The 24054-nt window shown below is 48.4% G+C and overlaps 8 protein-coding genes across 8 annotated transcripts; 4 read left to right on the forward strand and 4 right to left on the reverse strand.

The window, feature by feature from the left end:
- Nucleotides 1-1180: 1180 nt before the first annotated feature.
- Nucleotides 1181-2874, forward strand: F9C07_2427 (putative high-affinity hexose transporter; the record flags this gene model as incomplete). The annotated part of the gene is made up of 4 exons (XM_071510950.1): nucleotides 1181-1349; nucleotides 1408-1610; nucleotides 1669-1788; nucleotides 1813-2874. 4 exons carry the CDS (start codon nucleotides 1181-1183, stop codon nucleotides 2872-2874), a joined length of 1554 nt encoding a protein of 517 aa, XP_071363926.1.
- A 217-nt stretch (nucleotides 2875-3091) lies between these two features.
- F9C07_2054886 (sigma-70 region 2 family protein) lies at nucleotides 3092-5089 on the reverse strand (the record flags this gene model as incomplete). The annotated part of the gene is made up of 2 exons (XM_071508577.1): nucleotides 3092-3794; nucleotides 3942-5089. 2 exons carry the CDS (start codon nucleotides 5087-5089, stop codon nucleotides 3092-3094), a joined length of 1851 nt encoding a protein of 616 aa, XP_071363927.1.
- A 2438-nt stretch (nucleotides 5090-7527) lies between these two features.
- On the forward strand, nucleotides 7528-10782 carry F9C07_2056986 (PHD transcription factor; the record flags this gene model as incomplete). The annotated part of the gene is made up of 3 exons (XM_041289997.2): nucleotides 7528-9163; nucleotides 9252-10196; nucleotides 10493-10782. 3 exons carry the CDS (start codon nucleotides 7528-7530, stop codon nucleotides 10780-10782), a joined length of 2871 nt encoding a protein of 956 aa, XP_041143181.2.
- A 1025-nt stretch (nucleotides 10783-11807) lies between these two features.
- F9C07_1287490 (F-box domain protein) lies at nucleotides 11808-13602 on the reverse strand. Its single transcript, XM_041284868.2, has one exon. It carries the CDS (start codon nucleotides 13191-13193, stop codon nucleotides 12027-12029), a length of 1167 nt encoding a protein of 388 aa, XP_041143182.2. The 5' UTR covers nucleotides 13194-13602; the 3' UTR covers nucleotides 11808-12026.
- A 772-nt stretch (nucleotides 13603-14374) lies between these two features.
- On the forward strand, nucleotides 14375-15711 carry F9C07_2422 (uncharacterized protein; the record flags this gene model as incomplete). Its single annotated transcript, XM_041289998.1, has 3 exons — nucleotides 14375-14594; nucleotides 14658-15074; nucleotides 15140-15711. The coding sequence occupies 3 exons, from the start codon at nucleotides 14375-14377 to the stop codon at nucleotides 15709-15711; spliced, it is 1209 nt and encodes a 402-aa protein (XP_041143183.1).
- A 2098-nt stretch (nucleotides 15712-17809) lies between these two features.
- On the reverse strand, nucleotides 17810-18632 carry F9C07_2055859 (GTP-binding ADP-ribosylation factor Arf6; the record flags this gene model as incomplete). Its single annotated transcript, XM_071508583.1, has 5 exons — nucleotides 17810-17851; nucleotides 17913-18025; nucleotides 18080-18226; nucleotides 18300-18458; nucleotides 18539-18632. The coding sequence occupies 5 exons, from the start codon at nucleotides 18630-18632 to the stop codon at nucleotides 17810-17812; spliced, it is 555 nt and encodes a 184-aa protein (XP_071363928.1).
- A 1260-nt stretch (nucleotides 18633-19892) lies between these two features.
- On the forward strand, nucleotides 19893-22302 carry F9C07_2420 (putative trehalose synthase (Ccg-9); the record flags this gene model as incomplete). The annotated part of the gene is made up of 6 exons (XM_041289999.1): nucleotides 19893-20000; nucleotides 20060-20469; nucleotides 20523-20798; nucleotides 20870-21334; nucleotides 21390-21499; nucleotides 21572-22302. 6 exons carry the CDS (start codon nucleotides 19893-19895, stop codon nucleotides 22300-22302), a joined length of 2100 nt encoding a protein of 699 aa, XP_041143185.1.
- Nucleotides 22303-22423: 121 nt separating this feature from the next.
- Nucleotides 22424-23778, reverse strand: F9C07_1287379 (trimeric LpxA-like protein). Its single transcript, XM_041290010.2, has 2 exons — nucleotides 23178-23778; nucleotides 22424-23111 (listed from the first exon to the last, which is right to left on the reverse strand). Exons 1-2 carry the CDS (start codon nucleotides 23214-23216, stop codon nucleotides 22545-22547), a joined length of 606 nt encoding a protein of 201 aa, XP_041143186.1. The 5' UTR covers nucleotides 23217-23778; the 3' UTR covers nucleotides 22424-22544.
- Nucleotides 23779-24054: the final 276 nt, after the last annotated feature.

Genomic DNA, 24054 nt, shown 5'->3' on the forward strand with positions numbered 1-24054 from the left:
AATGATGACCATGTACGAACAGGTCAAGGGAGCGGCGGGGTTGTCGCGATCAAATTGATAATAGCTGTCGCTTTAAGTTCTGGAAGGGGGGTTTTTTTTTTCTTTCTCTCTCTTTTTTTTTTAGAAGCCCTGCTTTTCCCAAACGGTGGTCCGTTTTTAATTGGGGACAGTCTTGGTAATTGAAAGAGGAAAAAGTTAGGCTGGAAAATGTGGAGAAAATGAGCTCAGGCAGGGCAAAGCGAATGCGACAGGAATAGCGGTAGACAAACTTTAGTGACTTGAGAAGTTCAACTTGGGAAGTTTCCAAGACCAAGAGATCCACAGCGGAAGCGACCAGAACGTGTCTAGAAAACAGAAAAGAAGAAAGAATATGCACAAGACCGCGTGAAAAAGGGAAAAAGAAAAAGCACCACTGTCAGGGAGGGATGAAATAATCACTCATTAGCGGGATTGAGGTAATTGTCGGGGTCTGAGCCGACCAACTCCATCAATTAGTGGAACAGAGGAAAAACTTGGCCTCGGCGATCTGATAGCGGCTGACGGCGATTCGATCCTTTTGGCCCCCTTTCCGGTCTAGCGCCAGAACCGGCCTTCAAAGTCTCGGAAAGCCTTTCTATACGTCAGTGCAAACTTGTTCCAATTTTTAGGTAAGGCTGAAGAAATGCTAGGGTAATGAATGCCGTGGTAGCCTCAGGCAGGTCCAGTGGCTTTCCATTTCTGTCAGGCGAGAATTACCTCAGAAAGCTAAACTTATCCTTGGTCACGGTGGATTTTAAATCCTCAAGATGTTCATTCATGTACCTACCTTGAAAAAGTCCTTACCTCCACATCCAGAATAACATCAGTCCCATTTCAATCGTCTTCTACCACTTCCTTCGTGTTCACCATTGTGAATAAGAGTTTCGTTCAGCTTTCAATCAACTTGATTGCTTCCATTTAACTCAGCAATAGCATTGACTGATGCATTGCCTTGGCATTCTTCCTCCTTTCTGACATCGCCACCATACGGAACGTCAGGCAAAAAGTACCTTTCCCATTATCAAGAATCTTATCAGCCGTTAGAAATCACCTATGGAAATATACAAGAAGGCGGTGGAATACACGAATGGGGTCCTTATAGATACCACACCATTTGCAATCGAATGCTGAGCACATCACTTACCAGTCCAGCCCTTGCCCCATGGCTTACTATCTTGTCACCCTTTGCTGCGTCTTCACAACTCTGGGCTCCTTTCTCTTCGGTTATGATTCCGGCGTGATTTCGTCAACCCTTGATCAAGAAGATTTCCAGAATCGCTTTAATCACCCCTCTGATGCCGCAACGGGTGGTATAGTCGCTTCCTACAATGGTATAGGCCCAACTACAGACGACGTTCGGTCGCCAAACACATTCTAACTGGAATATAGGGGGTGCAATTCTAGGTTCCGCTCTGGTCTCATACATCTCCGATCCTTATGGACGGCGTCCTGTCATCTTCATTGGAGGCCTTCTCGGAAGCTTGGGTGCAGCGTTGCAAGCCGGTGCCGTAACTGTCGCCATGCTCATTGCAGGTCGATTGATTGCAGGTTTGGCTGTAGGCTTGATGTCGTCTGCAATTCCAGTTTACTGTGTACGTCTTTTCCGTTCTTGGTGTCGCATTGCTTTTGAGTCATGCTGACTGTTTTTAGAGTGAGGTATCGCCTCCCCGGATACGCGGCTTTCTGGGCTCCATGCAACAATGGATGATCGGGTTGGGGTTTGTTGTCGCTGTATGTTACATCACTATCATTCGTCTGTATAGCTTTCGAGTTCGTCTTACTAACGCCGGCCAGCAATGGACTGGATATGGTTGTTCCCTTCACACCGGCGCCATAACCTGGCGGCTCCCCTTGGCCATCCAGGCCGTTCCCGCCGTGATCCTCTGTTTTGGTGTTTGGCTCCTTCCCGAGTCTCCACGCTGGCTGATTGAGAAAGGCCGCGCTGAAGCGGGCCGAGAAATCCTGGCTCGTTTACATTCAAACCGGGACAGGTCTAATATCCACATGGTTGAAGCCGAGATCGCCCAGATCAACGACAGCATCGCCGAGGAACGACGTTCCGCCGTACACTCCTGGCGCGAACTACTAAGCAAGGCTCGCTGGCGCCATCGCCTGTTACTTGCGTGCGGCATTCAAGCGTTTACCCAATGCTCAGGTACCAACATCATCTCGAACTACAATCCAGGCCTATACAGGACGCTAGGCCTGAAGGGCACAACACCTCTCATGCTACAGGGAATATGGGGTGCACTGGCCCAGTTCTGGAATACGGTGTTCATGCTTTTCATTGACCGTGTGGGTCGTCGTAAGCTTCTCATCCCTTCCCTGCTCGGCATGGGTGCCACCATGTGCATAGAAGCGGCCTTAGCCCAGGCCAACGGCGGCTTTCGCGACCCTTCTGCCAACCCGGATGCTGTCCGTGCTGCGATCGCCATGTTCTTTGTCTTCTCAATCTTCTTTACCAGCCTTGGGCTCATCTCCTGGATCTATCCATCTGAGATCTTCCCGACAGCGATCCGCGCCCGCGGCTCATCGCTGGCAACAGCTACCAATTGGAGTTTGAACCTTGTCTTTGCGCAATGCACGCCAATTGCGAGGTCAACCATGGGCTTCAATTACTTTTATTGCTTCTTCGCTTTTAATTGGGTGGCCGCTGCCATTACTTGGGCCTTTTACCCCGAAACTGCTGGCAAGTCGCTTGAGGACGTCGAACATATCTTCTCATCCAGCTCCCGTGATGATTTTCCGCATCCTGTGCCGGACCTTAAGAACGATGTTGTTGCTGTCGCGAACCCTGCAGACAGCGACTGGTCGAGGGAGAATCTGGAGCTTAGCTGCCATGCAAAAATGTCATAGTATGTATAGAACCGAGTATGTACTATATGTAGATCAGCATATGCAAGTAATAGCCTCCTTCTTAAAAACTAACTAAAACTGCGGATATTGTAACCGCTCGCTATATAGGAGATGGGTATCAAGTAGATTCAAGACCAAGAAAACAGACATGGGTATCCAAAAACTAGATAAATATAGTTATGCGCCAAACCACAGAGGGGTAAATGGAGCGATCCGGTCACTCTGCCAGAGCAGGCATGATATAGCTCGTTAGAGGCGCACTGAGGATCTCCTGCCGCAGTTCACGCTCCCACAGACACACAGGGGTCTCAAGACGTAACGTCAAACACGAAAAAAGGAAGTCGTGAACAATCATCCAGGAGTTCAGACTAAGTCGCTTTGCAACCTTGAGCATCCGGCCAGCAAACCAAGGTCGCCCGTATTGTGTCTTAGCAGTAGGAGAATACTGCGTAAAATCGGGCATGCCTTGGGACCCCGATGACGTAGAAGACATGTCTGTTATCGTTATACCATCCCTGCATTCAAGCATGATCTGAAGTAGTGCCTCAACGGATCCACTCGTGTCAACCTCACTCGCTAGTACTGCTTGCTCCAATGTCCAGAGGAAGGTTTCGCTATGCTGCACGGAGTTTCGGTAGTCCCAAAGAGCTGCATTAAGCATGATCAGTGCAACCAGCCGCGCGACAAATTGTTTACGGTTGCCTGAAGCGGTAAAGCGTAGGCCGGGTGGTGCGGCAAGAATACTATACAGAAGTGATGTCTCCTGAAACGCACTGTAACGCACTAAAGCTGGCATATTGGCATGTTTAGATCGATGGGATACCGAGAGCTCCTCACAACGCTTCAAAAAGTCAATGAACTCATCGCACTGATGCCTGATCTCATCCTCGGGTGACAGAAAGGACAGCGAATAACTTGGACTGATTAATCCAGAGGGTGAAAAAGCATCCCGAGGCGATAACAATGGTATTGAAGGTAAGGGAGAGGGTGTCAAATTGAATGTTTGTGTGATCGAGTCTTGCCATTGGCCTTGACTATTGAAAGATCGTTTGACTGAAGGGTTATACTCGAAGAAGAAGCTCAGCCCATTTGTTTCATATCCAGATAGAATATAATCTTGCCAGTTGATTAGCATGCCCAAACGGGTATTCTCGAAGGCCGCCGGACCTCCTCGGGCACGTATCATTTCCCTCGCAGCCCGCATGTGAACCCAGCTAATTTCCTTGTGCCCTGGGCGAGGATCAAAGTCCTCAAGGCCTGCAGCGCTGAGACATGCGATAATTGCAACATCGGAAATGTCACCTGGATGTCTTGTCATATGATCTCGGAGCATGGAGATTGCGCGGTTGCGGTGAACAAGTGTATAGTCAGTCTCCTCCTCGTTCCGTACCCAAGCCCAAGTGTTCGCAGCATGTACGAGGATAGTGTTCTGGAATGTGACGGCGCCCTTCATACCTTCTGGGACAAAGACTGCCGTATACCAGTTATGGGCTTTGGCAGAGCGGAAATGACTACCATAGGAACAGGCAGGCATCTCATTAACGTAGAAGTCGAATAGCCGTTGCCCCTCAGCATCAAGATCCATCGGTAGGGTGTTGAAAGGGTCGGTTCTTGCTGCGCTGAGGATAGTTTTTGGAGAAAGCGTGACATCAGATGGGGATGTTGGAGTGGATGACCACGGGGATAAACTGCTAGACTCTGAGCCACTACTCTGACTTCCAGATGCATATTTGTCTAGAAGATAGGGCGATATCGGATAGCCTTGAAGCTGAAAGAAGGAGTTGGCCGGGAAGGATGCATTTTCAGCACTTGTATAGCTCATGACTCCAGGGATAAAATCTCGCTCAATTTCTTCCACCAAATCATCCGTCAACTCTTGATTCGGGACAACTTGGACATCGGACTTTTCTGCTGATGCATTCTTCTGCCTCTGACTGTTGAGGTCTTCTTTCTTTCCTTTCTGTGCAGTGCCCCCTGCAGAAGCCCTAGCCTTCCTGGGGCGTCGGGTAGCCTTTCGTGGCGCATTGTGGCTTTCTACCGCCGTCTGTTCAACATCATTACTAGACTGACCCGACGCACGTTTTTGGCGCATGTATTGTTGCATCACATGGCGCTTGACCTGGGTCAAGTTGCTCCGACTGTTGTTCGAAGCGTCAATGAATTGCCATTCTGTCGCAGGCTTGGTTGAATCCGTGTTTTCAGACTCATTTGACATTGTTTGACGTTTTGTCAACCCTCCGCGTGGTCAACCCTGCGAACGATTGCGTGTGTACTTTGGTTGCAACTCGAGGGTTACAGCTGCGAATTTTTTCAATGAGACGTCATGCGCTGTTATGAGGGTTGGGCTTTGTATGATCAGTGGCAGCAACCCCAGCGCATTGTGAAACATGCAAAGCCTCGATGCTATTTTAGGTCCCGCAGAGTGCGAGTCCGAACGTGGACTAGTCGGTATTCAGAAGGCGCAGCAGCAGAAAACAAGTCAGAACAAGACGATTAATGCTAAGAATCTGATGTCGCAACAGAGTTAATCGACTTGGCGTTTCAGAAAGAAACCTGGTAGATCCTCTTCATTTATGGTTCTGTCAGTCACCTTATAAAGAGGGCCGTGTCCACGGGTGTTCACGGCGGAATGTGGAGCTACGGGCAACCGTTAGAGGGAGACGTCAGAGCCTCCAAACAGATGGGCCTTGCGGCTTAAGGTAGTTGATTAGAAATTGATCTGTGTTTGCCTCCTCAGCCCTGGAAGCGACAGTCTCACTTGCAGAGGAAAACGATGCGGCTGAGACTATACGAAGTCAAATGATGACATGAGGTGACCCTCTCTTTTCACAATCGCCTCTCGAGGAACAAGGATGTGGAGGTGGCGGGGAGGTCAGGAGAATAGGATAGAAGGGTAACAATAGTGGCAATAAGCTGAACAGCGGAATATCAGTAATCAGTTGGTGTTTGGTAACGGGATTTGGAGCGTTGAAGCCAGAGGATGGAAGAGTTCGAGATTAGATGGGAAGATGGGCGACTAACCCAAAGGCGTAGGACCATCGTCCTTTCCGATTCGGTTGTGCATCCGGCCAGAACCCGCCGTGATTCAGATGCTGTTCGCAGGGCCAATCACCATCCCGCACGGTCCTAATTGCTGTGCGTATCGTTCGGGAATGGGCCGATCATGGATGCTGAACCATCTTGTGCCCGACCTTTGATTCGCGTATTCTCATCTGCAGGGGCACCGATAGTTGATCATCCACGCCCATAAATAAATAACACCGCAGGGTAGCATTGGTCCAGTGAGGGTGGGAATTGGTACCTGATTTTTGGGTGACATTTCATACCCCACACACTTTCTAAAGGGACATGGTACCATTCACATGGGAACTAGTAACTGGTACGCTACCTGCTTTCGGTATCATGCACGATCGCTGGTCTTTATAGCTTCCTTTTGGGGTACTTTCTCCGGAGTAGACTACTATCTAGTAACTATCTAGTACTTCGTGCCCTTTCTTTCATTATTCGACTCCATTAACTGTCGCTTCTTTTAACTTTGGCCCCATGCATTAGCTTCCCTAGTAATCTTCAGTACCTGGAATGACTGCGCGCAGCTTCTTTGAACGGCGGAATGAGACTGCCACAGCGCCAGTAGGCCTTTTGGACCTCCAAGTTTACCTGTATAAGCTTAACCAGGCTTCTCAGTCCAGATAAGCATGTTTCAGTACCAACCCGTACGGGAGGTTGATTACATTGATTCGCAATTCCTTGGCAGTGGATCAGATAACATGTCTGTATGTAGTCAATTATTCTCATCGGCGTGGCCCCTTTCAACCCCTGCTTGCATATTGTGAACCAGGGTGATCCTGTGAAATGGTACAACGTCCCCTGCTCGTACCGACCCCCTGTTTGAGATCAATTACTGAGTACATCCATATGTACTCCGTAATGCACTTCATTGAGAGGCATTCAAGCCTCCAACAGTAAATAGTAAGCCATATCAAGCAGGAGACTCTAAATAACGTTGATTTTCACGGCACGCAAGCTACCTCGACAATGAGCGCATATCTCGAAAAAGGTGGATCGACCAAACCGTGGGACGGAGTTAAAATACACCGCCTTGATCTAAACTCCGCGGCAGAATTGCAAATCTGAAAGTTATCTGAGCTCCCCGAAAGGTACAACCTGGGGGTTTGACCACGCGTGTCTGTTCTCACAGCTCTCCAGGTCCTGACTTCGAGCTTGTAAGATAATATTAATTGATTATCCTTAGGTCATCTTTCCCACCTGTTGGTTCCTTTTACTTCCTCATATCGCGCAGTTGCGCGTTCAGCAACTCCGCATTGATCTCCGAACCTCCGTTGCTATCATCACAACTGTCACCTTAACCAGAACAATTCGTTGAGGGTACTATACGCATGGGCGATTCGGTACATTTTTATGCCTATTCAATATCTGCGTGATCTTTGACACCACCGACTTTGCGCCAGCTTTCATGATGCCTATACTGGGCGTCACGAGACCGACATATACCACTTAGTCGACAGAACATACTCTAGCTCCTTCGCCTTAACTCTGAACTTTGACTGTAGAGGTCTGGATATTTACTTGGATTAGATTGATTAACATCGTTGTTATCACTTGCCAGGGCAACTCCCGCGTTAAAGTTACGCGATGGCTGGCGGGGCAGCCACCTCTGCTGGCGTCAGTCAGGGAAGTGGTTCCAATGGTGATGATGCGACGGCCATAAGTCCATATGAGACAAACCCGGATAATATACCGCAAGACGACCCCTTCCTCAAGCAAAGCCCTCATTACGGTCGTTACGCTCCGCGAGACGATGATTTCAAACCCCGCTACGATCATTGGTGGCAATCGGACCCCGATGCGATCTCGCATTGGGAGAATATAGTGAAAGAGAATCTGAGTCCAGAGAACTCTTTGAATTTGCAAGAGGGCCGCCAGGCTTATTCTGTTGGCAGTGTGATAATCCGAGTTGACAAGGACGATGTGGTCGACACAACAGCTGAAAGGTACTCTTGCGCTAATGCGAATGAATTGAGCGCTGCAAGAAAAGCAGAGGATGCTCTTAAAGCACTTGACATTACGGTTCCGGTAATACATTTTTGTGGGACAGTTGATGGGAATAATGTCACCGTGGAGTCCAGAATTCCTGGTGTTTCTCTAGAGGTCGCCTGGAGGTATCTTAGCACCGAGCAGATCAATAAGTTCAAGCAAGAATGCCGTCAGATCCTCGAGCACATGGCAAGCATTGATCCTGCCCCCGATAGCCCGTCGTACGTTTGCAGTGGACTCAACTCTCAGCTACCGCCCGAGATACAGGAGATGGAGAAAGATGTGCTGTTCCAAGAGAAAATGGAAGATGAAATACTGTGTCTAGTACACAACAACATGACTCCTTCCAATATAATCGTCAACGATGACCGAGTCGTGGGCATCATTGGTTGGCGACACAGCGGATATTTTGGGTTCCGAAGGGCAAACACGATACACCGACGGTTCAGAATGCCCACATGGTCTTCACTAGAGGCGGCTGGTGGCAATGTTGAAGCATGGGCTGATATTTATGAGAACCTTTTGAACGCAAAAGTGGGCTCCAAGCTGGAGGCGAGTCAAGATACACCAGGGCCACAAGTTAAAACGGAACCATCACTTGTGACTTTGGACAAGGTTCCTGAAAGCGATGAAATCGACAACAAATCTATATCATCTCAGATTGATGGCGTAAACACGCCTGGGGAGCACCCGACACCCAAAAAGATTGCTGATCTAAAACATGGACGAGGCTCGCGAGCCTCGTCGTCTGATCGGTCATCGCCTGCCAATTCTGTGAAAGCCGCCTCAGGTAGGAAATCAACACCCGGTGGTGCAAAGAAAGGTACGGCAAAGAAGTCGACTGCCAAAAAGCGCAAAATTACCGAAGAAGATACCGAAAGTGTTGATGGCCATCAGTCCAACACCCCTTCCTCCCGCACCAGCAAAACCCCGGGCGTGAAGAAGCAGGGCTCTGCATCTGTAGCGGGTTCTCCAGCACCGGAAAGCAGGACGAAGAGGAAGAAAGGTGCCAAGAAGAGAAAGGCCCCGAAAAAAGCTGCGGCGAAAGAAGAGGAGCACGAAGAAGAGGAAGAAGAAGAAGCTTCAACAGATGAAAACGAATTGTTCTGTATCTGCCGTAAGCCTGATAATCATACATGGATGATTGCCTGTGATGGCGAGTGCGACGACTGGTTTCATGGAAAGTGTGTGAACATCGATCCGAAAGATGCTGACTTAATTGACAAGTATATATGTGAGTCTCTCTCGTCTGGCTTTTACTCTGCTGCTATCATGCCCGTGTTGCCTCTTGCGATAATAGTTTTTCGCTAATGGTAAACCAGGCCCTAACTGCAAAGAGAAGGGCAAGGGATGTACTACATGGAAACCAATGTGTCGAGTGCCCTCTTGTCGGAAGCCTGCTCGATTTAACAATAATATTCTTAGCAAATACTGTTCTGATGAGCACGGCCGGGAATTTATGCGCCTGAAGACCCAGCACCTCAAGATGAGTCCGGCCCCGGAGAACAAGATGGAAGACCTCGGGAGTAGAGGCGGGATCCTCACTGCCGGTGATCTCAAGGCCGTGATAATGGATGTATCCTCAGCGGCGGAATTCCGTAAGCTTGGCGAACGGATCGTCTCGCTGCCACCCGACGACCCCGAGACCGACACAAAAGAGAAGGACAAGAAAAAGCTTGGATTGGATTTCGCTCCTGATGACCTTACATACTCACCAGATGAAGCATCGAAAATCGAAGAATTGCGCAAGCGGCGTGATGAGCTGCTTCACCGCAGGGGTATGCTTAATGCACGTAACACATTCGTGAATCTCGTCCGGCAGCGGTCCAAGAGTGTACTAGAAAAATTAAAGCAAGCCGAACCCAAAGGCGGATGGAAAGATATCTGCGGTTTTGACTCACGGTTAGCCTGGTCCGATGAGGAATTCGACGAATGGAGGCTATCGGAAGTTGGAGCGAAAACACTTGAGGATGGCACTCCTGAGGCGCTGGCGTCTAGCTATCCCGATACAACTGATATAGATGGCGACGCCGTCATGAATGGCGTCAAAGCTGAAGAGGATGACATCAGCAGCCTATCTCGAGGTATTTGTACCAAAAAGCGCTGTGAGAGACACAAACAATGGGTCAAGGTTCAACAACAAGAGATCTTATTCGAGGAGGATACAGTCAACCAGGATCTCGCAAAGTGTGAAAAGGAAGCTCAAAACGTTGTGGAGAGAGCTGTTCTCAGGATGTGGGCTGAAAAAGAAAATGCCCAAAACGGATGTCAGTGAAGCCAACATGAGGCTGAACCGAGGAATTATAGTGCTATTTTCAAATTCTGTTAAAGGTCATTTGCATAAATGATACCCTTGTTCGCGGAAGGAAGCAAAAGGCAGGGATTTCGATATGGAGTTGATGTGTATATTTGGTAGTTTTGGCCGCGGATGCTATTTTCGACGAGGCTGGCGTAAGACTTGATGATATATACAAATAAATGGACTACTTGATATGTAATTGTGCAGCTCCAAACAAAAAAGTAACTTTCCGGTATCGGTGCTCAATTTATTCGTTTGTCCCAGGTGCACCATCGTCCAACACCGTTGCCTACCCTGTCTTTGATAACTTCAACCACGTGTGCGGACTTGACAGTCGACAACAGAAGATGAGCATCGATTCCCTGCTCCAAGGTTCGCATAAGAAGACTAGGAAACAACTTCTCGCTTGCGTGGAATATGGAGTGAAGACCATCCTCGCGAGAAAACAGCAAGTTGTTCCGTGGATTTCTCCTTTGCTGCATCTGACCTGGGGTAACATGCGTATCGGATGTCATCGTCCCGACCCCGCTAGTATTGACAAGTATCACGGATAGATAAGAGCTGTGCATTCGTGACAATTGTGTCAAAGTCCGCAGTATATATGACAGTATGGCTGTGCCCCTGACCGTAGAGGAAGCGCGGACGACTCCTTCGGTAAGAGTGTCAAGTCCGGCAATGACGAGGAAAAAGCTGCAGTCATTGTTTCCTGTGGATTCTGCCTGACGAGCCTGCTGTGATTCCCGCTCCCCTTTATACCTATGTAGAGTATCTGAGACTTCATTTATAGCTTGTACAGCGGCAGCCATGTCGAAGACAGGGATTAACTGAACAGTGTCCAGATGTGAGATTGCTTCATCGCGCGATAGGGCCGACGGCTGAGATGCGGATAACAACGACTCAAGCAGCCTTTGTGGAGAGAAGATGTCAAGATTTGCAGGGTGGATTATATATGTTTTAGCATTAGGAATTGACGATGTCGAGGTTTTACCCAGTTGTGCTGCGAGTATTGGTCGTGTAACCTAGCCAACGATTATCATCAGTTGGGTTGATGTTCGTGGTAGCAAAGAGGAGAGCAAAGGGTGCAAAATGAGCGGAACTATATGGAAAGGGAGCTCAGTACTTGGCCTAAAAAATCAATATCATCGTTTTCCTTGGCCTGATTTCTTAGTTTCGAGAACCCAATTACGGTTCCTTTTCGGAAAACACTATGTGCAGGGCTTTTGAATGCTTTACAAATGTCATCCTTGAGATCCCAGGTTCCTGGCGTAGAAGCCTGACCATGTTTTGGTTGTGGCAAAAGAAAATGGGCGAGAGACGGGGATGCAGGTGCAGAACTGTATGGAGTAGAAGTAGAGGCCATATTAGAGTACTGTAGAATGAGTATGGCCTCTTGTACAGTTTGTTCCTGACAGAGTAACTATTCTGGCGACGGTTATTATGATAGGATTATGATTCAACTGAGAATCGACCGAGCTAACCAGGTGCACTGGATGTTGGAGGTGCGACATACTAGTAGTATCTTAGAAGATGTCGAGAGGCAAGAAGACTGCATCCGAAGATTAACTCCATTCCACGTGTTCTGGCCTTAGTTTTAAGGCACCAAGACTATATTGATTGGGAATAAGGGAATATGACCATTTCGGGCCCGCATATATGCCATGCTCCCTGTATATATCTCTTTATACAACGCATTTTCTTATTTAGGGACGCATCATTAGGGTCCTTAGGAAGCCCGATTACGGAAACCCAGTTTACCCAGCGCGTCTTGAAAGCCGGCATCGTAGTCTTTGACCATATGTTAAGCAATGGCTGTGTGTACAATGGTTTCCACTGTTGCTGGCGCACAAGCGGCAGAACATATACTCTTCTTAGTCCAGGTGCCTTGGCCGTCGTGGGCCCATACACTATCGTCTAGGATATCTTCCAGTATGGGAGATAGCTCGGTCCGTAAAGGGTCGAATGCATAGTCGCAGGCACAGAACTCAACAAGGCTCCCTCTGCTGCCCAAGTCACTTACAGAATGACCGATAAGTGAATAACCTGTAGCAATTTCCATCCAAGGGTCACTAGGGTCCATAGATCCCCTCTGCTCTAGCTCGGTAGCTTTGTCGCCCTCACACGGTGCTAACTGGACACTCAATGACCGTAAATTCTCCATCAGCTCCACTGCGTTTAAGACTAATTTGACATGATTATAGAACGGGAACACGGCGGTGTACCGAAAGGATGTCAAATTGCTGAGCGCGCGGAGCGATGTTAACTTTTGTGGGCGAGGTCTAACATATGCTAAGGAGCCCCATGTGTTGAACAGTGAAGGAACCTGAAACAGGAAGTATTCATAGTGGTTATAAGCCTTGAGAGAGGAAGACTCGTTGAACAGCAGGGAGGACCATGATCGAGCTTCAAGTAGCGTTGAGCGCTTTTCAAGATGAGAAAGTGGTGGAGGGTCAAAGCTTCGAGTTTCCTGCTCTAACTGCAGGATTTGAAGTGGGGCTTGGAAAGCCCAACTATGTTCCTCAAATATCTGCGCGCCTGTCATCTTGCCAATAAATGAGGGCGGTGCAATGACGGTGATGCGCTGTGGATCGAGATAGGACAATGCTCGACGCCACCAGAATGGATCCTCTCGATCATCCGAGGGGTGTTGCCCTTTGACCACGGTTGAACTTACATGTCGAGCTAGGGATGAAGCGGATATAAAGGAGAGAAACTCATCTACATCCCGTAAATCGAAGCAAACGTGAGTAAACAATCGTGGTCGTGTGACTTCGAGCAAACGGGAAGAGGTGCATGAGAGGTTCTTCAGATCTCGCGTACCCGACTTGACGATAGTACTGCTCGGCGGTTGGTGTATCTTGGCTAGTGAAGGGGGTGGATATGACAGATTGGAGATGATCTCGTCAAGAAGCTCATTTGGCAGAGCTTCCAATGATGATCCTTGCGGAACCATTATTGCATGCGGCATATCCTGCAAGAGGAGATTAGTGTTCCATGACTATCACATTTCGATGGCAGCTGTTAGGGTTTCTATTGACGAGGTAGGATGATTGATCTATACTGCTTCAATCTCCGTGGCGTACTAAGAGATAACGATGGAGGTCATATACTGTGTATGATGGTCGGGAAAGGACGCCGACATCAACTGCCGTGGCGACCCCACATACGTCACACGAGCTCCGCCAATCCTTCCAAAGGTTATAGGGAAAGCAGTTCCAAACAGCCATAGACTCACCGGTAATACGCAGTTTGAAACTCGGCAAAAAGGTTTAATAAGGACGATTCGTTTTAGTAACCAAAGCTGAATTCTATCCAGGTGACATGGAAGGTAGTATGAATATCATTGAGGAAGTTATGCAAGGAGCTCTGTCGAACGTGTGGCGGTAAAACCCCCTGCTGGATTTGGACAAATGACCCCACATTTCCAAAGTTGGCCTCTTTTAGCGTCCGCGCCAAGCATCTAACTCCAAGAGGACTGACTTGAAAATATACTCTCTAATAGTAGAGTCTGTGTGGTATGATTGTATAACTATATCCTACTTACGGTCAATAGAACAATTACTGTTGACGGATCAGTCAGTCAGTTACAGAGGGAGAGGCAAAAGTTGGAAACTATATCTAACATAGTACCTTGGTTATCAAGAGCTTCGTCAAACCCACCCACATCCAATCTTTAGATCTTTTGCCTCATCTATATTACCTTAAACTGGTCTGTCACTCTATGATCCTGTATCCTTCTCATCACCCAGAAATTTCCATTGACATATTTTAAGACTCACGACTTTCATGTCATCCTCTTCGTACTTCAAACATACCTATAATGGCAGTACTATCTTTTCCACAGTCCCACTTCCTCCCCGAGTCAGGATGTGGAGAGAGCCTCTGCGGTGGGGCACTCAAGAGAATGTGGAAAGCACTCGGCAGTTAGTGAAAGTTTCAAGCCGCGGAGAAGGCGAATCGATGTGAAATAGAATTACTCGGCTTGGGTCCGAGTTCGGTGGCTCCTCTCTGTTTTAATGATTTCCTCTCTGCAACTGTCAAGTCTGTCTTTCGAAACCCTGCTCAATCACTACGTTTCATAGCAGGTACCACCTCAAGAGACACTTGGAAGCACCTCGATATATATTGACAGACTCAGGAATCTTCAATATGGCCCATCAGCTTCACCACAACCCTCCTTTCCGTGCCGAGCACCTTGGCTCGCTCCTTCGTACCGATGAACTGTTGAAGACAAAGACAGCTTTCGAACAGAAGCAGGTCTCTCAGGCTGATCTTGACGCTATCGAGAACAAGGATATCAAGGAGATCGTTGAAACTCAGAAGAAGCTTGGCTACGCCGCCGTCTCGGATGGAGAATACCGCAGACACAGTAAGGGAGGGCCTGATCTTTTGTGTAGTGGGGCATGATGCTAACCATTTAACTTCCATGTAGTGTTCTGGGGTTCTTTCTTCCCTGGACTTGATGGTTTTGAGGAAGTCACAGACGTCGATGCCGATGTATTCCGTCCCTATGCTCCCGATGTCGCTGCTTTCCTTGAAGCTGGACACAAGCCTGGCGAGACTGTCATCTGTACTGGCAAAATCAAGCACGTCGGTAGTACCTATATCAAGGAATTCAAGTACTTGGCGAGCATCGTCCCCCCCGAGGAGGTCAAGAACATCAAACTCACCCTTGCTGCTCCTAACTGGTATCACTTGCGGTATAAGGAGGGCAAGGCCTACCCAAAGGACGTGTATGCTTCCGATGACGAGTACTTTGGCGATATCGCCAAGGCGTATCAGGATGAGCTTCAGATCTTGTATGACGCTGGCTGCAGGAATGTTCAGTTTGATGACCCCAACCTTGCCTGTGAGTCGTCCTTTCATAACCGTCCCTCTGGTGAATTACGAAGGGTTGACTGACAATGCCGACAGACTTCTGCTCTGACAAGATGCTTGAGGGCTGGAAAAAAGATTCCTTAAACGTGATCACAGCCGATGAGACATTTGAGAAGTACATCAAGCTGTACAACGATCTGCTCTCCAAGCGTCCCGCCGATTTCCACGTCGGTGTACACATTTGCCGTGGTAACTTCGTCGGTAGCCGTCACTTCTCCGAAGGTGGATATGACCGTATTGCAACCAAGCTGTTCAAGGAGCTCAATGTCGATACATACTACCTCGAGTACGACACCCCTCGTGCCGGTGGTTTCGAGCCACTGAAGGAACTTCCCACACACAAGAATGTCATTCTAGGTGTCGTGACCAGCAAGTTCCCCCAGCTCGAGGACAAGGAAGAAATGAAGAAGCGTGTTTACGACGCCGCCAAATTCATCGCGGAAGGCAACAACATCTCCGTTGAGAAGGCGTTGAAGCAGGTCGGTGTTAGCCCACAGTGTGGCTTCGCTAGTCACAGAGAAGGCAATGCCATTGACCGAGACGGCATGTTCAACAAGCTGAAGCTTGTCCGGGATATTGCCAATGACATCTGGCCTGGTGAGCTTTAAGTAGGTACGGTTGTCGTTTGATGTCGATTTTCAACAATGAGACACACTTGGGCTGGGTGACCGGCGACGTATTTGTGTGTATGAACGTGACGAAGTTATGTCTTTGTACAGATAACTGACCAATTTTTCTGATTGGAAAAATGGGTTCAGTTCTGGATATGTATATACCTGATCACCTGATCAATAATCAATGATTCAACTCAGTTCACAAAATCCAGCGTTCTTGCTCGGTAGTTAATATAGTAGTCAAAATCAGAGGACCTTGGAGGCCCACCACGTCAAAGCACCCTTTGTACATCCCAACTAGTGGGTCTAAAGTCAATCACGCTATGAGCAGTCTCATGATTCATCATGTATGTCCCGCATAGCGCATTAGACTGTCGGGCTGGTCGTTGCCGTTTCTGCTCATGTGTCCAGTCATCGGACGCAACCCTGCAGTCTAGGCACTAGTACTAGGTAGGTAGACCTCCGAAACAGCTGAAGCCTGAAGTCCTTTAGGTTTAGCGTTAATGGAACAGGAAAGTTTGATGACTCGTGATCTTGGCCAGAACCGCCGATAGCATTTATTATTGTCAATGTGTTTAAGGTGGAGGATTGTGCAACTCATACATACTGGATGTCTCTTTCTTTAATGCTGGATCGTAAAACTTCGGATAAATGCATCCAAGATGGCACTGGGGAGCCGTTCCACAATCATACTCAAAGACATGCAATCAGGTACTCGTACTCGGTACGGTATAATCCCCTCATTGTCTTCTAAATAGCTTAATGACATGTCTACCTACTCCCTCTCAGTGAAGCAATCACGTGGACCAGTATCTTCCCATATCTACCTCAAGGTCGAATGGAGCTTGAAATTCTCGTTCTATGAGGGACTTTTCCATCGTTTCCGTCCTTTGGGGACTTGGGTGAGCATTCAAACCAGTAGGCTTCGCGTCTCGTGGGATCCAGCACAACAGCCGGTTCCGTAGTAGGCGGATATCCTGCAGAACCTATTAGACAACTATCCTTCCCTGTTCCAGTTCCATATTGTTTAGAGTCAATTTCCTTATTTCCTGCCAAATCTCGCTGTCGTGGTGAGTGTCATGAGAGGCCATTGTCTCGATTAATGTTCTAGATATTTAACTTGACGAGTAATGAATTATTCTGTTCGAAATTTGTCGGTGATAGTTGATATCTTTTACAGGATATAAGAATCAGGCTTTGACAAGCTCGAAATGTCTCTCCTGAAGGCTACAGACCTACTTGAATGGTAAGGAATTGTGCCATTGGCGTCAACTTCATATTCCCAGATAGCAGTTCCTTCCATTCATTATGCTGTTTCGCCCTCTTCGTATTATGAGGGTGGCTTGCCGGTGAAGTAGGTGGTTCCTATTGTTCATTTGAATGCGATTGTTTTCTATAATGGGGCGGAACTTGAAGATGGAATCGATTTGATTCGTTATGGGAATAGGAGGTCGGTAATTATGATTACTTTTGGTTAGTATACACAAGAAGGTTTCAATAGCTCCCGCCCATCCTTGCTTATCGGCTAAATTATGGCTTGGCTTTCGGTATATGGGCGGCCGTTGTGAAGCTTAGTAGTAGATGCGATTATCGAGTCCCAGGTGGCATCGGGTCTCCCGTCGGGCTTCGGTATCGGGGGTACGGACAGTTTCACTTTGTTGTCAGTGTATATGTGATTGTATGCATCTTCAACAGTGGATTGAAGGCGTGGGTAGAACAAATTTTTTGTATATATTGGTCCAAATTTCTTGCTATATTCAACATGTTTTTACTCAATGAGAAAGCAATGAGTCGAAAGGATAAAAGGCAGTCGACAGTAAGGGGGGAAGTATTAATTAAAAGAGTATTTAAATGGCCCGCATAGAAACAGTGAGGGATATCATGGAAAGGTAAGGAAACGAGATGAAGATCAAGAAATGGGAAAAGCATGCGCACGAAGTGAAATGTAAACATACTGCAAATGCTGCGTCTTCTGTCATCAAAGCGGACATGAACGAAAGAGGCCGAACGAGATAAGGAAATGTTATACACGAAAGCCATGCGATTGGGGTTCCTGGATTTACAGTGCAGATGATAGGCGGTGGGGATGAAATTATTTTTGGGCCGGTGTTTTCACGTTGTTGGAAAGCCAAGCCTGCGAGAGGTTCCATGTCAGAGACCGATGGGGCAAAGGAGGAGTGGGAAGGGAAACTTACAAGTCCTTCGAAGATACCAGTACCCTCGGTAGCAACGCTAGGCGCGACATACCATAGCTTATCCTTTAGCTTGTTAAGTTGGAGCGCATTGGTGACGTCTTCGGGGCTCATATCTGCGGGGATTAATTTAGCGGGCGCAACGTCCTGGCGGTTCTTGAGATACGTACGGCCTTGAATATCTTGTTTGTTCGCGAACACCAGGAGAAGAGCATCCTTCATTTCGCGATCGTTGATGATCTTGTGAAGCTCGGAACGAGCCTCCTCCATCCGGGCCGTGTCGCTGGAGTCAACGACGAAGATCAAGCCTTGCGTTCCTACAAAATTACCGACAAGGTCAGCGTTTATGCTCGCTGGCTGAAAGGTCCGAGCGATTGCGATGGGCCATACCGGAATAGTAGTGTCTCCATAGTGGCCGGATCTTGTCCTGGCCACCGACATCCCACACATTGAACTTGACATTCTTGTAGGTTACACTTTCGACGTTAAAGCCGACAGTGGGGATGGTAGTAACCTCCTGGTTCGTGAGCTTCAGTTTGTACAGAATTGCTGTTTCACGCGCCCATCAGCTTCTCTAATCCTTTCCATCATACACAGCGAGGTGACCCGATTCAGGGGTGCAGACTTACTGGTCTTTCCAGCAGCATCCAAACCCAACATCAAAATCCGCATTTCCTTCGTACCGAAGATCTTCCCCATCAACTTGGAAACTTGACCACCCATTTTGGCGAGGGGTTGTTGACTCCTGAAGTCACCGATAGGAAAAAGTGTAAAAGTGAGGTAGTGTTATGTTGATTGAGCGTAGAATTCCTCAATCGTGTTTGCGATCGGAATTGGGACCAGGTTTCAATTGCGGTTGAACACGAGCAGGGGTGGTGGTGGGAAAAGCGTGAGCAATCCCGCTGTAAGGTCAATTACTCCGTCCTGTCAATCTCCACGTCAACCAAGGCGATCTCAATCAAGACCGTCGCAGGAGGGGACGCAAGGTGAACAAGAGACAAACCAAACTTACCTTGTCGGCGAAGGGGAGGTGGCAGAAGAAGAAGAAAAACAGAAAGAGGAGAAGAAGAAAAAAAAAAGCAAAACACAGGCTGAACCAAAATGTAACGATAGAAAAGAAAAGAGTGAATGTGGCAGAAGGAGCGAAAGTGAAATGAATAGTTTAATTAATTGGGCCCAGAGTTTCCAAAGGCGACGATCCACACGAGGAGCAGCGACGAGGGTCTGCGCGCTGGGCAATTCAACTCGGACTCCGTAAAAGGGGCTGCCGCATGACTAAGCCCCGCGATTCCTGCCAAGCATCTCGGTTGTTTCACCCGTAAGCAGTTCATGTTCATCGTGATGGCAATAGTGCCGGTTCCATGGCCCCACGGCCCCTGTTTTTTTCCCCCTCCCCGGTATCTTCCTCATTGGCATTGTGACTTCACGAGGGAAAGGAATCAAATCAAGAGACTGCGACCAGGCTCTGGATCCCGGTTGTACTTTGTACATACTCATACCATCCAAAGCTCCGAAGCGTTTCCTTTCCGTCGGGTGCAACCACGTCTGGTCTTATGGTGTGACAATCCCTGACTTTTCATGCGGGACCTTGTCGGCTTGTGCTTCTGTTCTTCATGAGGCGACTTTAGAGAGACTTGCGTGTTCCAATGAACATGTGTGTGTTTACTCGTCGTACTTCGGAAAATGTAGTTCTTTCTTGATTGATGCCTGTCACGGGCGATGTTGTACTCTGTACGTCATGGGCCCAGAATCATGAGGTCACCGGACCGCCTCAATTCACCCCAGCTTTTGGGACAGCAAACAAAGCAAAACGTCCTGTGGCATGAGGTTGGAGTCATTAGTTCTTCTATATATATGTAGCTTATCTGGTATACCTTGCTCTCATTATACAATTACCACAGTCTTCTTCCGTTTTCTCATAAACCATTTCCTACTACATCTATTCTCGTCCAACTATAGTTTTCACAATTAATCGAGGGAGCAATGGCTGACGATTCGAACGCCATATTACGTCGTCGCTCGTCTCTCCGTCAGCAGCGTCGTCTGTCTCTACAGTATGAGAACAATTCCTGGGCCGCACCTCCGTCTGGAGTAGGTATATCTGCTTCATCTGTTGAGCTTTGCAAGCCCTAACTTCTTCGTTTCACTAGACTATCTACGCTGGTCTATCGACATTACGCGAGGACGATACATTGACAATTGCAATCGCCATTCGCGATACCACCTATCTCCTAGACTTCATTCAGGAATCGCTCACCTTAAAAGATGACCAGTCGTTATGCTCCGTGCTGGAGAAATTCGTGATAGACCAATTGCAAGAATGGAGTGACGCCCATATGGAGAAGTTCATCGGCTTGGCGATGCCAGAGCGCATCGCGAAACAATACCCCAGCCTGTGCTCGAGGCTCTGGGCTGAGCTGGATATCATACCTCTAGTCCTCCCCGAAGGAAGTAGAAGGGAGGGTGATGACAAGTTCACTTTCGGCATTCCCGACTCCACAACCTGGAAGATTAGAGGTATTGATGAACAGGCCGAATCAATGGGCCGCAAATGTGTCCGGTAAGATCAGTTCAGTTCTGCCTTGATATGACAAATACTAAAGTGTTGTCTAGTTTGTTTGGTCCAGAGAATATCCCCCTGCTTCAGGTCGGCTTCCTTGGTATAGTAGAGGTCGACACTGCATTCCATGTGCGCTTGACCAACCTGGAGGACTTCCAGAAGACGGTATATCCCAAGACCTGGAAGGCTGTTCAACATTATGCGACCGACCTCAAGGAAAGAAAAACCAAAATTGCCTTTTTCAGTGCCACCCCTCAAGGTGGAGGTGTAGCCCTCATGAGACATTCTCTTGTGAGATTTTCGTATTCCTTGGGTACCGATATCACATGGTAAGGCTCAATCATAGAATTGCTTGGCTTTTTCAGATGGCAGTCGGACATCAACTGACCCTGTGGCCTAGGTACGTGCCCAAGCCACGGCCGGGCGTTTTCCGTGTAACCAAAAACAATCACAACATTTTGCAGGGTGTCGCTTCCCCTGAGGAGCGGTTGAGCGAGGAGGACTGGGCGCAGGTGACGGAGTGGGTCAATGAGAATGCAAAGAGATACTGGTTGATTCCAGGAGGCCCTCTGCAACACCCTAAAGATGGAGGAGCCGACGTGGTGATTATTGATGACCCGCAGATGCCCGCATTGATTCCCATTGCGAAGCAAATTGCCCCGGACCGACCGGTGATCTTTCGTAGTCACATCCAACTCCGCAGTGACTTGATTGACAAACCGGGGACTCCCCAGGCAGAAGCATGGGGGCGGCTCTGGGAAACCATCAAACTGGCAGATATCTACATTAGCCACCCAGTGAAGTCTTTTGTTCCTAAGACCGTACCCCGAGAGAAGGTGGGATACATGCCTGCGTCGACGGACTGGTAAGGCAGCACCGGCCTAGTGCCACTGGAAGGTGTGACTGACAAGCCATTTTAGGTTGGATGGTCTGAACAAAAACATGCGAGAATGGGACATTGCCTATTATGGCCGGGTTTTCAATTCATTCTGCAGAAACTCGGGCATGCCCACCATCGACTACCCTGAAGGTGCGTATTGTCACCCACGCAGCGCAGTTACATTAGGGACTTCGAGACTGACATGGAGCGATATGAAAATAGATGAATATATCGCTCAAATTGCACGCTTTGATCCGTCGAAGGGCATCCCAGAGGTTGTGGAATCCTACGTCAAATTCCATCGGCGGTTCACAGCTGCGTTTCCCGACAGACGGGCTCCCAAGCTGTTGATCTGTGGCCATGGCTCTGTTGATGACCCAGACGGCACGGTGATTTATGACGCCGTTGTCACGCATATCGAGGAGAACCTCCCGGATCTCGCAGAGCAGATTTGCGTTGTGCGACTGGGTCCTTCAGATCAGCTGCTGAATGCCCTTCTCTCAAAGGCTAAGGTGGCTCTACAATTGTCCACACAGGAAGGATTCGAAGTTAAAGTGTCGGAAGCCATTCACAAAGGAACACCAGTCATCGCAACCAGGGCTGGTGGCATCCCTCTTCAAGTGGCGGACAAGCAGAACGGCTTCCTCGTGGAGGTAGGGGATACCGACGCAGTGGCCCAGCATTTGTTGGACCTCTGCACGGACGATGAGCTGTATGAGCGCATGCACAAGTTTGCGCTCAACAATGTGTGCGACGAAGTGAGCACCGTCGGCAATGCACTGAACTGGCTCTACCTAGCTTCGAAGCTGTCCAAGTCCGAAGATATCAAGCCGAACGAGCGATGGATTAACGACATGGCTCGCGCCGGGGCGGGCCAGGAGTACACCAGCGATGAAAGCAGATTGGTGCGGGAGCTTTGCCCCCAGAATGGCGTGAACGGACACCAAAACTAGACCGATATGTTCTGGTTTAGAAGAATAGTAGATATTAATGGCTGAACGAATCTCCACTCGTAGACATCAGGTAGTTAGAAGTCATTCTTTCATCTTTGGATGTATGGAATCTCAAGAAACAAGACGCGTTTAAACAATATAAGAAATCTATACAGAAGCACTCTAAACAACGGGGGGGTATAGGAACAACACCAAAAAAACAAAAGAACGTAACAATCATCACACATCATCCCAAGCCATCTCTACCTCCCAACCAACCGATACCTCTCCCGCGCCATGCCCCCCTCGGCCCCCTCAACCCCATACCCCTCACCAACCTCGCCGACGATCCTCGCCGGCGCACCACCAACAACACACCAACTCGGCACCACCATGCCCGGCGCAACAACCGCCCCATCAAGTACATACGCGAAATCCTTCAAGATAGCCATACTCCCAATCACCGCATCCCTCCCAATATGCACATGGTTCCCCACACTAGCCGCCTCAACGACCGCCCTCTCCCCCACAAAGACATGATCCCCAATCTTCAGCGGATAAAACGAATGCACGCCGCGATGTAACCTCGACGGGGGCCTCAACACAGCCTGCTTCGAGATATAACTATAGCGCCCGATCGTAATCGCAACAGACGGCGTCGACGTCGCCGGCTGTTGTCCCCCCTGGTCGCCGCTCGCACCGGAACTAGTGGAAGTACGGTACAGGTCACCCCGGATAACAGCCTCGCCCTGAATGACCGTTTTACCACCAAGAATAATATGCTGTGTCCCGTGAATCTGGGACCGGCGGGAGATTTTGTTCCCTGTATCCTATATTCGTGACCCGGGAGTTAGTGGGTGCAGTGGATTGTGGGGATTGGAATTGCGGAGACGCACTGTCTCAATGTATTCGCCCTTGGCAACTTTGGGGGGCATTTTGAGTTAGCTGTTCGGTTATTTGCTTTGAATTGACTGGTCCTCAATGGTGGATGTTTGTTGATGCTTTCTGAGCCGATTGTGTTAATACGAAAGGTTGATTATTGGGCGGTGAATAGCTCCGGAACAATTTCCGCGATGGAGCTTAGGCGGTGGGTTCACTTTTTGTTTATTGTCTCCGCATTGGGGCTAAGACTATTTTGGAAGGCGGTCCCTCTTGCCTAATTCGCGCTAGCTTCAGGGACCTTTAGGTTGTTGGTGGGATACTTAGATAGGGGGTTATCTGGGTGTGGTCTATAGATACCCCTTATATCTGGGCCAAATGAACTTGTCCATGGTTGAATATCCTTTCGAATATTAGCAAGTTGTATAGTATTCTTACAATTAGACCTAATACAGAGAGATGTGATATTGACATGCCGAACCTACCAAACGATCACCATTTTCCGATCCAGTTGAGGAAAATGGTTCAATATTCTGCGCCTCAGCCCTGAGGCTATCCCTTCTGATTGACTGATTCCCCACTACTCTTGGCGGCGACCACCCCTGCAGCTGGACCTATCACCCTATTGTAAGGTTACAATTATCGACCCATGAAAATCCGACTTACTCCGGAATACAGTTCGTAGTTTCACCTCCTAAGGACTCATAGATATCCTAATACATATTAAATGACTCCGTCCAAAACACGGAGTACAAGACAACGGATAGCACCGGGAAAGAAATCCGAGCGACTATCTAACTATAAAACAATAGTATCCGACTAGCTTCATTTTTGAATTGATGTTTGCTCCTTGGAACCACAACCATTCTCTTTGCTCATTAAGTAAAAGCAATA

Source organism: Aspergillus flavus, chromosome 2 (assembly GCF_009017415.1).
Source record: "Aspergillus flavus chromosome 2, complete sequence".
Taxonomy (NCBI): domain Eukaryota; kingdom Fungi; phylum Ascomycota; class Eurotiomycetes; order Eurotiales; family Aspergillaceae; genus Aspergillus; species Aspergillus flavus.

Excerpts from the sequence above, each read along its gene's own strand:
- F9C07_1287490 (XM_041284868.2), bottom strand. The coding sequence starts at position 13,193 with ATGCCGCATGCAATAATGGTTCCGCAAGGATCATCATTGGAAGCTCTG.
- F9C07_1287379 (XM_041290010.2), bottom strand. The coding sequence starts at position 23,216 with ATGCCCCCCAAAGTTGCCAAGGGCGAATACATTGAGACA. Across the intron at positions 23,112-23,177 it reads AGGGCGAATACATTGAGACA|GATACAGGGAACAAAATCTC; the intron begins GTGCGTCTCCGC and ends TCACGAATATAG.